This window comes from Taeniopygia guttata, chromosome 14 (genome assembly GCF_048771995.1).
Source record: "Taeniopygia guttata chromosome 14, bTaeGut7.mat, whole genome shotgun sequence".
Taxonomy (NCBI): domain Eukaryota; kingdom Metazoa; phylum Chordata; class Aves; order Passeriformes; family Estrildidae; genus Taeniopygia; species Taeniopygia guttata.
Window position 1 is genome coordinate 13941822 of NC_133039.1, and position 13524 is coordinate 13955345.

Below are 13524 nucleotides of genomic sequence, written 5' to 3' on the forward strand. Positions count from 1 at the left end.
TTCAGTTTAAGGCACAGCTCCTAACAGTGCAGAAGAGAAACAGCCTCTTTAACATGTCAATTACTCAGCACAGATCAGGCGGCTTTTCTACCTTCCCAGACAAACATAGAAACTGGGCTTTAAAAATTAAACATATCTGTTTAATGCAATGACTCCTCTAGCAGGAACAGATATGGGACTGCAAAAGTGCTGCAATCCCTGTGATTTGCAGCCTGAATTAATCTTATGGATAAACAAGTAACTGTCCCAAGAATCACTTTGAGTATGCACTGTGAAAACAGGTTACAGGAAAGATCACCAAATTCCAAGCTACCTAAGGAAAACCAGCACTGAAAAACACTTTTAAACAGAATATAGGAACATTAGGATTATGCTGGGGAGGTAATGGAGGAAATAGTTCAGTACTGCCTGCAGAACTACTAACCTACAGCGACTACAGCCTATGTACCACATTTAAAGAAAATCAGGTTTAAGTGTCAGCATACAGCATGTGAGCCCATTCTACTTCTGACCTTTGAGAAGGATTCCCCAGGAAATTCCACAACCTACAAATCTTAATTTTCTTAGATCAACAAAAAGTTCCTTGCACAAGTTCTTCCTACTCCAGCAGCAAGCTTTGTCCCTGCACATCAGGTTTTGGAGCTTGCTTTCTTCTGGGGAATGAAGCACACAAGACCTAGTAGGAAACACCATGTCTGGTATTTGATGGAAGAAGTGGAGACTCTGCCACTTGATAATGATTTTAAGTCTTAGACAAAGAGGAATTGCTGAATCTGTCTTGAACTTCCAAGAGAAAGAACAATAAAAGGAATAAAGAATGAAGGAAACCAATGAACATCTGCTCCCATTGCATGCAGCCGAAATTCAGTCTTCCATTTCTCCTGTGAGCAAATCCATAGAGCAGAGAGGTTTTGCTGAAACAATTCTTGGGTCACAAATAGGAAACAATTAGTCCAGCTAATCTGCAGAAAAATACAGGGATCATGCCAAAGAAAATCTTGTTGGAAGCAATGCTTTTATCCCAGTTGAAGAATTGTTTCCCAAGCCAAGTCCTCCTTTTGTTACTACCCTTCCAGTTAACAGACACAACTGCAGCTGTATCAGCACAGATGCCCTGAGCCAGGAGGGATACTTGAAGACTGAGTAACAAAAAAAAGCAGAACTGCAGAATATCAGTGGTTAGAGGAACAAGGCAGTCTCACTCCAGATTAGTGTGCTGCTGGTAGGCACAAAAACCCCTCAGAATATAAAGCTTCTTCAGGCTGCTTCACCTGACTCACAATGTTCTTGCTGAAGCAGGGTGTTCAGGCCCACAATTAAAATAAATAATTCAACAGTCAGATAAACAAGGCAAAAAAGATATTTTTGTTTCTCTTGCCACTTGCTCCACCAACAACAGAACAAATGGATCAGGGGTTGGAAATCTGCTAAAAACTCTGACAGAGATGGGAATGTCAAGAGTCAGTTTTCTAGAAACTGAGTTATACATACTTCTATAGGGTAAGGCAGCTATTAACACCCTTTAAAATTATGGAAACTCATTCACAGAGAAAGATGGTTCTGCCCTGTCCCTGTCTTGAAGGGCAAAAGCTTCCTCCATGTCTGGGCAGCCTAGATGCACAAGTCTCTTGTTCTTGTGGACTTGGATGGACTCAAAGTTCCCTGGTGGTTTTACTTTACTCAAGTGACCAGCAATTCTCGATGTTTTTATGTATTTATATTCAAAAACACTCAACATTGTCAGGATGGAACACTATGTACCTTTTCTTAGAAAAGTAGGCAGCAATCTCAGCAGCAGTGGCAATCTTACAGCAGGTAAACAATGCAATACAGAACTCTGCCTCAGCTCCACTCTATAGAGCATTATGGTTTTAAAATACTTTTCTTCTGTAATTTCTGTTTATTTCCATGTTTTTTCCATCTCCCCGATAGAAGAAGAATGTGACTTTCACTGTATGAGGACAAATCCTGTGTTTAAAAAATGCCTTTTAGTTCTGTAAAAGAGGTTTGTAATCAACAGCAGATCTTAGTGAGGTTATTAAGAATCTACTGCCACAAATCCCACACATGGGTACATTAAGGTGAAACACTCCCAAACTTCTTTAGTTTCCTTCCAGCCACAGGCGTAAAGTGTGATCCTGAAGGCCCCTTCCACAGAAGGAATAGCAGGCACAAAGTGGATATACACATGAACTGTAAATCTTTCAATCAGCAATAGGTATAAATCTATCTATCTATATAATATATATAATATTATTATATATTATTTTATGTACATAATATTATATATATGTAACTTTCAATTAGCAATATTTCTATCTGGATTAATTGCTCACAGTTGATCAACTCCAATAATGAGTATCCCAAGACTTTTCCAGTAAGATTCAAAAAAGTCTTTCCTGCCCACAGGATTTGCAGGAATGCTCTAGTAAATGCTGAACCAGCTCTGCAGAACCCAGGGAGCATCATTCTGTCCCAAAACTGAAGGAGAGCTCAAGCAGCAGCTATTGGGTGGCATCAAGGCCAAAGGCATTCCCCAGGGCAATCATTTGACAACCAGAGCTTCGCTGGGCAAGTGACACAGAACCAGTTCACATTTCTTGCAATTCATGTGGAATTCATGTGGATGGTGGTTTCCCTGGTTCCACCAGTCACCCTCAACAGGCATGGATATCCAAACAGGAAGGATCCTTGTGACACCAGGAACACCAGGGTCTGCTTTGACCCCAGAGGTTGGAGACTCACAGGTGCACAAATGGGCTGAGACCAGCACTGCATGCACAAGCATTTGCATTTGTGCCTCAAAACCTTGCAGTGCTGCATTTCCCCACCCAAGGAGCAGCAGAAATCACGATCTGAGTCTGAATGTTGAGCAGAAGGCTCCACAGGACAGGAAAAGAGGTTTCCTGAACTGAACATAGCCTCAGAAGGCCATCCTGCTGTCTGGAGGGAGATGAGTGATGTCAGCCTATAGCACCAACCTGAGCACTGGCAGTGCTCTAGGAAATGAGGAGAGGCGGGAAGATATTCAGTTCCTGAACACAAAGCCAACAGAATCCTAGAACCATTTAGGTTGGAAGAGCCCTCTGAGATCATCAAGGCCAACCTATGACCAATTCCCACCTTGTCACCAGCCCAGAGCACTGAGTGCCACCTTCAGGCTTTCCTTGAACACCTCCAGGGGTGGGGATCCAACACCTCCCTGGGCAGCAGATTCCAGTGCCTGACAAACCTCTCTGGGAAGAAATCCTTCCTGACATCCAACCTAAACCTCTCCTGGAGAAGCTTTAGGCTGTGGTGTTAACATGAAGAATGTGTTCAGAGCTCAGGATTTATCTCAAAGCTTTGGCACTGACATGGATAAAGGCAGAGTTTTCATGTCAAGGGTAAACAGGAATATTTTCAACTTTCAGCTTCCACCTCTGAGGGTGGCAGTGGCAAATGAACTTGCAAACCCATGACAGCCTCAAAGGTGAGAAGGCTCCTATGGTCAGGCCACAGAAAGAACCCGAATAGTTGGTCAGTCACTTAGCTTTTACTTGCTAATGGAATTTTGTTTTGAAACCAGCAAAGGTCTCAGTTCAATGCCACTGAGTCTGCTAGGCATCACGGCTGGATAAGCATCTTTCTTGAGGATACACTTGTGGAGTTTTATCTCCTCATCTTTCTGATTTGCAGGACCAGCAAATGCCAAGAAATGTACACTGAAGTGTTTCAAAGTAGAAAAAAGGGACAAAATATAGGAAAGCGTAGACAGATTCCAGCTCTCACATATAGGAAATTGCCTGAGCAAAATATTGAGAGGTTATATACCCTACATAAACCTCAGTATTTTAGTGGGGGATAAAACAGCCTGAGGAATGAGGAGCATTAAAAATCCCAGACAGCAAATCCTGAATAGAAAAAAAGGGTAAAGTGCAAATGAGAAATTTGTAAGGGAAGGAAAGCCATGCCGTTGGAGTGCTGGCTATGGAGCACCTCGGCTGCTGGAATAGGGTAGGACACAGCTATGGATACTCTCCACTGCTTATATTTGCATATGGGGGAGGAGAGAGTGGAACACAGGCCAGAGCATCAGGAAAAGATTAATTCCTCTTTGTCATCTTTTGCCAGCCTGGCACTGTATTTACATGATGCAAAAGCTAAAATATCCCACCATTCAAAGCAATCCACATCCCCAGGATGAACTCCTGCACTAAGGCAAGACAGAGATGCTCTGCTCCCAACAAAACAACGTCCTTTCCCTGGCACTGAACACTATCTGCTGGATTTGTTTCCAGGTTATTAAAATCTTCTCCTCTAGACCTAAGTAGAGCCTTTTCCCAGCTGTCCTCTGCTGTAAATCAGGTGGGATTTTCTTGAGGAAGGAGTGAACTTGCCTGTGAACAAGAAACTGAATTTCAGAGTGGAGGTCAGGGCAGGCACAGGGAAGGTGAGCACAGCTGACAGCAAGCCCTCCTGAGATGGGGAGAATGCTGCAGAGAGCAGCAAGCAGACACTCAGCAGGCTGCCAGTGCAACAGCCACAGATAGAGGAGAGTGGCTGTGCTACAAGAGAGGAAAAATCACAGGAAGGGTCAGGACATAGGCCTTCCTCCCTGGAAGGGCAACAGAGTTAAGTGATTCTTCATAAAGCCTTTTCTTTCTGGTCTCTAGAATAAAATACCAGTTGTCTATTTTAAGTAGCTACAGTTCTACTTGCTCTAATTAAACCTGGCCTCCCAGTTTAAAAGCTTTCTTCCTCTCCCTCAGAGGTCTGCAGCAAGACACACCTGAGATATCCTCACCCCCCAGTCACTTCTCTGTCTTCTGATCACAATCTATTATTACAGAAATCCATAGGACATAAAAAGAAACAAAGAAGAACAAAACAGAGAGCTCCTGATGCAGTTTAGCAAGAGATGGGGGGGAAAAAGCACAGGAGAAGATATGCTGCTCCAATTCTAAGTCAAAAATTGAAGAAAAATTATTTCCTTCACTTCCAAAAAGCAATATTCTCTCAACTCCATCTGCTGGTCATAGGGATAACTGTGAAACCATGCTGGTGTCTGGAAGCCAAACTTCCCCCATTGTGCTCCTAAGCCATGCAGAAATACCAGATTGACTGGTATGCCCACGAAGGAACCATCCACCACCACCCTTGGAACGGGCAGCACTGCAGGGAGTGCAAAGCTTCAGAGGCCTTGATGAAAAAGCCTCACAGGGCTCCCCCCAGCAGCTCCTCCCAGAGCCTGCACACTCCAAAACCAGAGGCTGCTGGCTCCCAAACTGGCTGCTGGCTCCCAAACCGGCTGCACACCACGCTGAGAGCCCGAGAGCAGAGCGTGGCTCGCATCCACAGCCCAGGGATCGTGCATGATCTCACCAGCACAGCACTGCCAGTCCTGCATCAGAACCATTTCAGCAGCACTGAGGCTCAGTAATATGTCACCAAAACATCCAACATCAGAAGCAATGTTTTTCTTTTGGAAACAAGCCTTTCACTCCAGTTTTCAAGCTGTCCATTCTGTAAAGGGAACTGATTCTGCAGTAGCCCCACAAAGCAACAGCTAATATGCTGTTTGGATCACCATTAAAACAAAACAAACAAAATCAATTCATCCTGCTGGCACTGAAAATTAATACCTTAATGCTGACCTCTTAATCATTTTAATAGCATAAGGTTTGTTCTTCTTTTCTAATTAAAGAGATTAATCCAGACATGCTTCTCAGGGTGTAGTGTAAGGTCATGCCTGGAACATGCCTGCAGTGAACACTTCAGAGAGCCACTTTACTGGGCAGGCAGGGGGGTGGGAGAGTGCTGCTCTCAGGAGAGTGGTAGCCTGAATTTGGATCAAAAATCCAAATCTACAGCTGCAGCACATTTGTCCTGGCTGCCAGGGTTATGCCTGGCAGTGGGAGAAGTCCTGGTTACTGTTGGGGACAGGGGTATCACACAGTAATTATTAGAATAATGTGGGTTAAGAAACTGAATAATCTTTTACTTTGCAGCACACATATAAGGTGTAAGGCTAAAGACTGAAAGGAGTATTTAAAAATATTTTGGTTTTCAGGACTTAGTAGTCCTCGGACAATGGCTGCACTTTTCTGCTTCCTCTTCTCTTCTTTAAATACCCCTTGTGGTAACCACAGTGCTCAGTGCCATGCTGCAATCGGGTTTCCTGCCTCAGACAGGCCACACACCACCAGGGTTTTCATTCACATGGTTTGTCTCTCATATGGAATAGTACTTTGGGGGCCCTTTAAGATAAGGATAGTATAGAGGGCTGGTTTAGCAAGATATGTGGTTACACTCATCCCACAAAGGACCCTGAACAGGGCTTTTTGGGTTTTTTAAGTATGCAGTTGTCTTTCAAATTGCTGTAGTGGATGGAGTCTGAACTGACCCTCCACAGGTTCATTTTTGACTGATGTTAATATAACACAATAGCCTTTTCCACATCACTGCTGCCTCCCTCAGGGAACAGCTCAGGCCATGTCTCCAGGCCAAGCACATTAAATAAACCATCATCTCCAGGGACTAAAACATCTCAGGACACAGAAATAGCAGCAGGATTGCAGCAAGAACACAGGGCAGGATTGCAGCTCTGCTCTGGGGACCTGCCTCTGTCACCAGCTACTTTTCACAAGAGCCATTTGGGTCACATTTTGGTTGCCCAATGTGAGTGACAGATGTCACTTAGATGTGTGTTTCTGTAACTCATGGAACTGCTGTGGATCTTATTTTACCCTTAGGTAATGCCTTAACATATCAAATAAGGTTTAGCAAGCCAGAGCCTACAAACCTCAAGTTCTGAGTCAGCAGATTCTACCAGTCTTACTCTCCTTGTGCCTCTGTGCTTAAAACTGGGGCAACACATCTTTATCTCAGAGAGGTGCTGTGAAAATCAACTAATCCAAAGAAAAAACCTGCTCCAGTGCTGACTGCCACAGGAAAGAGCATTTGGAAATGACCAAGTGAGATATATTACAACATTCAGCCAGCAATGCCCACAGCTACACACCGAGCTGCAAAAATAGAACTAAATGTTGACGGTGTGCTCTTTCCAGAGGCTCTATTCATATTGTTCACTGAATAAAGCAAAGTCCCTGTGGAAGGAATAACATATGGCCATGGATGTGCTATTACCAAATAATTACATTGCCTTACCCACTGTTGCCAAATAAAGGTTAAATTCTAACAAGTGTGACATTTCTTTTTAAGTTCTTGGCTTTGCAGTAAAAATGTTTAGATAGAAATTCAGTTTTTGAAATTACACTCCTGTGAGGATCACCATGCCTCTAACCCCCACGTGAGTTGAGACCTTTGGGTTCCACAGTGCCAGTGTCTGCTGGCTGAAATGCCCATTACTCTCGGTGTTGGTGAGAGGGAAAAGAAGATATATTGGACATGAGAAGCTTTTGACACCTGAGAAACAAAGACAGATGGTTCTGATTGTTCACTCAGTTGGTATTTTTGACATTTTAAACCTGCAATTGATACTACTGGGAAAGTTTCCCTTACTTGCCTCTTTCTCTTGGACAAGAAAGAAAACAGTTTTTGATTTTATTTCTCTCCCATTACCTGACAAGCCTTGATGGCAAATGCCTTTTTTATTCCACCTGAATATTGACCACTACATTCTATATTGGTGGGTATATTAAGACTTAAGACTTCCCAAACCTGATTTTTAAATGAGCACAAAATTAGCCTTCAAGATCCCCCAGTCCCTGACATGAATACAGCATTTTGGGGAGACCTGCAGGTTTTCTGCTGCATCAGGACAATAACTCACTTGCTTTACACCTGGATCCAAACACTTAAAACAATCAGAGTAGCCATGCAGCAAATTATCTTTTACAAATATTCTGTATGAGTGCAAGTGGTGTTCTGCACATGGTATTAATCCAGGCACAAGCTCCTTTCCATAATCATAAACAGTAAATGACAGATGATATTAAAGATTTCACAGCATAACTAGAGGAAAATTAGGAAGTGATTCTCTAAAATCAGGAGAAAAGAGGAAGTTTATTGCATCCTCTTGCCTCTCATACAGAGCTTATTAGTGACAGGCAGGTAGCAAACACAGTGATGGAAGAGCAAGCATTGGTTGTGCCAAAAAATAGCTTTTTTTGCATTTAAATTAAAAAATAAGCAATTTGCAGGTCTTACAAGTTTCTATAGTAACTGCTATCATGTATAAGAATCTAAAATGCAACAAGCTGGAGTTTCCATAGAAACAACACAAGCAGTTTGATTAATACGCAACATCTCGAGACCAATGGGAATATTTAATTTAACTTTATAAAGAGAACTCCGGTAAACATCATACTACAAACTTGCAAGGTGTCCTAGTAAGAACTGTTCTTGCAAGTTCATGACCTGCAAGTCAGCCACAGTATAAAGTGAGAAGCACGTGGGGTGTTTACCACATCAGTTTCAAAGGATATGAGGTACTATTCAGTTTCAGGAAGGTGGTGAACACATTCACCAACACATTCTAATTGACCCAATACATTCTAATTGACACACAGAACTTGAAGAAGACATTTTTATCTGTTTTGAAACTAAATATATCAGCCAAAATGAAAGGATGCAATGCAGTTTTTATAACTGTGATCCTTGAGAAAGTATAACCACTGCATAGAAATGGACAGAAGTTTTATATACACACTGCAGAGTGTAAATGAGGAACCACGGGACAACTCTGATGCTTAAATGACCGTGGAGAAGCAATTTGAAAATGTTGCAGAAGCTGAATCACCCAAGAACTTAGAAAGCACTAGGAAAAGGTGAAGAATACTGGAAGCAGCAGGTCCAACTCACCATGTTTGGCACACTGGTGACAGGAGTACTCTTGATGTCGGCAGGGAAGGGAGACAGGCTATTGGCCATGCCTGGCTTGTTCGGCAACTGAGGATTCACTCCTGCAGCTCCCATCTGCTGCCCTCCAGTTTGACTGAAAGGTTGCCCAAAGGGAGTAGTGTTACCTGTCATTCCCAGCTGGAAAAGAATGAATGAATGAAATGATCAGAATTTTCGTGATTCCAAAGGGAGATTTAAAAAAACTCCAAACATATGTCAAATATCCGTCTTTGCATTCGCAGAGACCAAATTCCAGTATAAGATTCTCAATATTAAATTCTCAGTATTAAATTCACAATTTAATTTTAACCAAGTTAAAATATATTTATTTTTACCAAGTTAATATATATCCTAAAAAGATGTTTTACAAATATCTACTACTGTGTAGGTCTGAAGTCTTGCAATTCAACTTAAGAGAATCAAAGGAAAAAACAAGCTCATCCTTCTCAATCCACATGAATAGAAATTACTTTTTCCAACACTACAGGAACTTTGGAAGAGCGAGCAAACTTCAAATCCTGTGATACTTTGTGCATTCTGAGCACAAAGCATGACTTTGCACACAGACAGATGGGAAGGGAGGGGAATATATAGAGGCATCGAGCAAATGGTTATCAACTTGTGTTTTGGTACTCCAGGAGAAGTGTCTGAGCAAAAAGATGTCTAAGACTGACAGCCTTGATAAATGACACCCTGAGAACTTCCCAAGACTAGAAAACAGAAACACAACTCCCCCTGAATGACTGGAGAGAACATTGTACATCCAAAGAGCCACTTGGCCTGGAGGAGTCTCCTCCATGGTGAAATCTCCTCCCCTGGAACCACAGAATCACTGAGGTTGGAAAAGACCTCCAAAAGTCCAACCTTGAGACCCATCACACCTTGTCACCCAGCCCAGAGCCCTGTGTGCCACATCCAGGCTTTCTTTGGACTCCTCCAGGGATGGGGATTCTACCACCTCCCTGGGTGCTGCCTTAGAATGCCTGACCACCCTTTCCATGGAGAAATTCCTCCTGATGTTCCTTACAATTCCCCTTACAATGCCTAACCACCCTTTCCATAGAGAAATTCCTCCTGATTTCCAACCTGGACGTCCCCTGGCACAGGTTGAGGCTGTTCCCCCTCATCCTGTCCCTTGTTCTGTGGGAACAGAGCCTGTGCCCACCCTCCTGTCAGGGAGTTGAAGAGTCCCTCCCATAGGACCTACTCAACGGATCAAATTTGTTCACCCCCTTGCTTCACTGGGATGATTTCTAGATGACTTTATGACCTGGTCCTAAATTAATCCAACCACTGAGAAAAGTCTTTATTTGAAATAGCAAATCCTATTTTCCTCTTCCCTTTACCTCTCCAGCATTTCCTTCCTCAAAGAACACAGTGGTGTTCTATGGTCCAGGTCTCTTTCCCTCCCTTGCCAGCAGGGACTCAGGGACTACTCCCATAGCTGGAAGAAGGACTGCTCACATCAGCTTATCACTGGAACAGCCTCATAATGAAGGATTACTCAGAGGTTGTTTTTTATGCTTACAGGAATCGGGCTAAACGAGCAGTTGAGGAAGCACCAGTAATAAGCAGCAAATTACACTGGGGCAGAGTCCAATAAACACAATTTGACTGGGCCTTGTCCTCTTTGTCCCTGTACTTTGTACCCTCTGGTTTCAGACAGCTGGCCCTTCCACTCTCCAAGCAGCTTTATGTTAGAAATGCTCCCTTTCCCTGCATCCTGCCCAGTGACTGTTGCCAGATTTGGGCCTTTCTTCACTGTACAAGACGTTCTATCTTTACACATTAAAAAAATCCCAAAAGCTGTTACTTTGCAATATATGAGGTTATCAAATATGTGCTGTGTCCCAGAGTAGAGCTGAATAATTCAAATAGCAAGTAAGACCAAAAATTAGCATCCAAAGTTTAGCCCCAAGACTGCCTTTAAAGAGAAGTGGCATTAGCTACTATCACATTGCACAAATATCAAGAATTTAATTTTCTGTATTTCTGTGTTTGTTTGCAGACTGCATGTTCAGAGAAATTAGTTTAATTATTATTTATTACACCACAGATTTTGGCAGCTTTCTCTGAAGAATTAATAGCAAAGTATTTAATAAAATTACCCACTCAACCCCCTATTTCAGACAAGGTATGAGAAAGTGTCATCTGATAATGACAGCTGTTCATTAATGCTGTAGGGGTCTATCAGATCAACAGTGAAGAAAATTTCTGAAATTAAAGTGAGATCCTGAGAAAGCTTAAGAGAACTACTGAAACCTTTCAGAAGCCAGAAATAGGAACATTAACTCTGGGGCTGTTAGTCAGTCCCCTCATGTCTAATTCCTAACTACAAACTTTGTTGTTGGAAGGACTTTGCCCTTCCAGTCTTCTTTGAACTTGTTTGAAAGTTTGGAGGTGTTTTTTGAATGGAATAATATACAAACTTCTCTGACAACCACCATTACACTTCCTGCAAATCTTTAAAGTCACCCCAGCAGTGGGAAAGCCGTGGGGAACTCAAAGTGGGAGACAGGAATGCTGCTCAAACCTCTTGCCATGGTTCCATGGGCCACCCCATGGCAAGCAGAGCCCTCCCTGGGCCTGGCAGCTGATGGATGGAGCAGGCTCAGGCACCAGGGAGGAGATGGAAAAGGCTCAGTGCAGGCAATGAATGCCCCATGATGTGCTGAGCTTGGAAGCCTGGTGTTAAAAGCTTCTGGCAGAATCTTATACAGCTGCATTTTCAAAGAGCAGAAGAGAGATTTTCTTCAGGCAGTGAGAACGCTGATCAAATTTTACCTCAAATTCAAGTTCTTGCTCCAAAAGAAACAAAGAGGTGTTCTCATCTTGTTATCAAGGAATATTAATGCTTTTTAATTAAAGGAAGAATGTTTAAAAATGGATTTTTAGGAAAAACATTAGAAATATTTTGGTCTCGAAAGACAGTTTCAAGTTTGTTAAAAGTCTAAATGACTCAAAGATCCCCAAAGCACCGAGGCTCTGCGATCCTAACAGATACCACCACATGGCTCTTTCATTTTATTTTAACATTTCCTTTTCAATAGATCTTGTTATTAGACAGATCACAACTCTGTACAACAACAAAGCAACCTTTCAAATCTTCCAAGCTGAGTGCTTAATAGGATGAGGATAATTCTTCCTACTCTAGGTGGTCATTAAGTAATAAATACTTGATTGAAATTTTAAGAAATGCTTTGCTGTTCTTTGAAATCCAGCTGGAAGCAGAGTAGCTTCCATCTGAAACCTTGTATTTTGGTTAACCTGCTCTCCACCACATTGTATTTCAGTGTCCAAAGTTGTGCTTTCATAAGGGAAAGGAACCTAAAGCTGAAGCATTATATCAGTCTGTAACTTTAAAAAACTAGCAATATTTGATAACATTGTAAAACATCAGACATGCCTTTTAACCTACACTACACTTTTGTAAATTACTGACAGTGAAAAAAAGTACTAAAGACTTATTTTTTATTTGAAGTTAATCTTCTAAAAAAATAGTCTGACTAAGTGGAAAAACCTTTCTTAGGTGGCAATCCCTGGAGTAAATATGGAGACAAAAATTAGGAGGGACCATCCACAAGATGAGTTTATTAAAACTGGTATTTGTGGTTTTAGGTGGGTTTAAATTCAGTTTTTCCTGTGAAGAATTCAAATTAACAGGACTGTGATTTCCAGAGACTAAGAATGCACAATACAATGTGAAACCTGCTTGAATCAACTCTTATCCATTTTTAACAGCTTCCAACCAAGTCTGGGATCAGCAAGGAGTTTCAGTGGCAGAACAACCTGCTGACAAACAGCACTGAGATCCACAGCGTTCCAGAGCTATTCCTGGTACCCTGAGGAGCAGCTGGGAATTGATTCCAAGCACAGCCAGGTAGGGACTCCAGCAAAGCAAACCAGCCAGCTCCTCCCTGGTGGGAAGGCAGCAAACACGAGGGGGAAGGAGAGGAAGAATCAGGCAGATCCCTGCGTATCACACACTGAAAGACACCCGAGAGCATGAGGCACAAACTGCAATTCCTGGTTAATTATCTCAATGCTGACAAATAAATATATGGAGAAGACTGAGCCTACACATTGTAAGGAATTTATCCTGCTTGTTTATTCTGCAAATGGAAACTGGCAGCTCCAAGCAAAGGACTCAGAAGGCTCAAACACCGTAACTCCTACCTCTGCTTCCAGGTTTTTTCCAAGCAGGTAAGGAAAGGCAGATACTCAGAAGACCTTTGTTTTTATATTTCTGAAACAGAGCTCTGATCCCAAAATAGGTAGTTCGGGGGAAAATTACCAGGTAATTAAAAGTCACCAGCAAGAACACTGGAGTTTACAACCTGGTAAGAACGGTCATTTTCATGGGGAACTCTGAACCATCACAAAGATTTGTATTTGGCTTATAGCTTGTTAAATTTACTTTTCTAAAAGGAAGGGAAGCAAAGAGCAATCCAGTGTGAGTTGTTTCTTTTTCCACCTGCATGAAGCAGGCATGGATGTGCATCACAGGGCTACTCCACCTTCCATCCAGTGCATCTCCATTACACCAAAAGCTGAAAGCTTCTCTCTGACAACTCGGGTTATGTTGTTCACTCCCATTTTATTCTAAGCTCATGGATGTTCCCTACACGTGCCTTTGCCCCCCTCCATCATTTCATGTCCTTTCTCTTCCTGCCACCACTT

At 42.4% G+C, this 13524-nt stretch overlaps 1 protein-coding gene across 5 annotated transcripts in view; it reads right to left on the reverse strand.

The window, feature by feature from the left end:
- CREBBP (CREB binding protein) overlaps window positions 1-13524 on the reverse strand; it is a 95134-nt gene that overhangs the window by 48912 nt on the left and 32698 nt on the right. For all 5 annotated transcript variants that reach the window (XM_030285218.4, XM_030285220.4, XM_030285219.4 and 2 more), the window contains one exon: window positions 8806-8982. In XM_030285218.4, the coding sequence (XP_030141078.1) occupies window positions 8806-8982 (177 nt within the window). The remainder of the gene's footprint in view (window positions 1-8805; window positions 8983-13524) is intronic.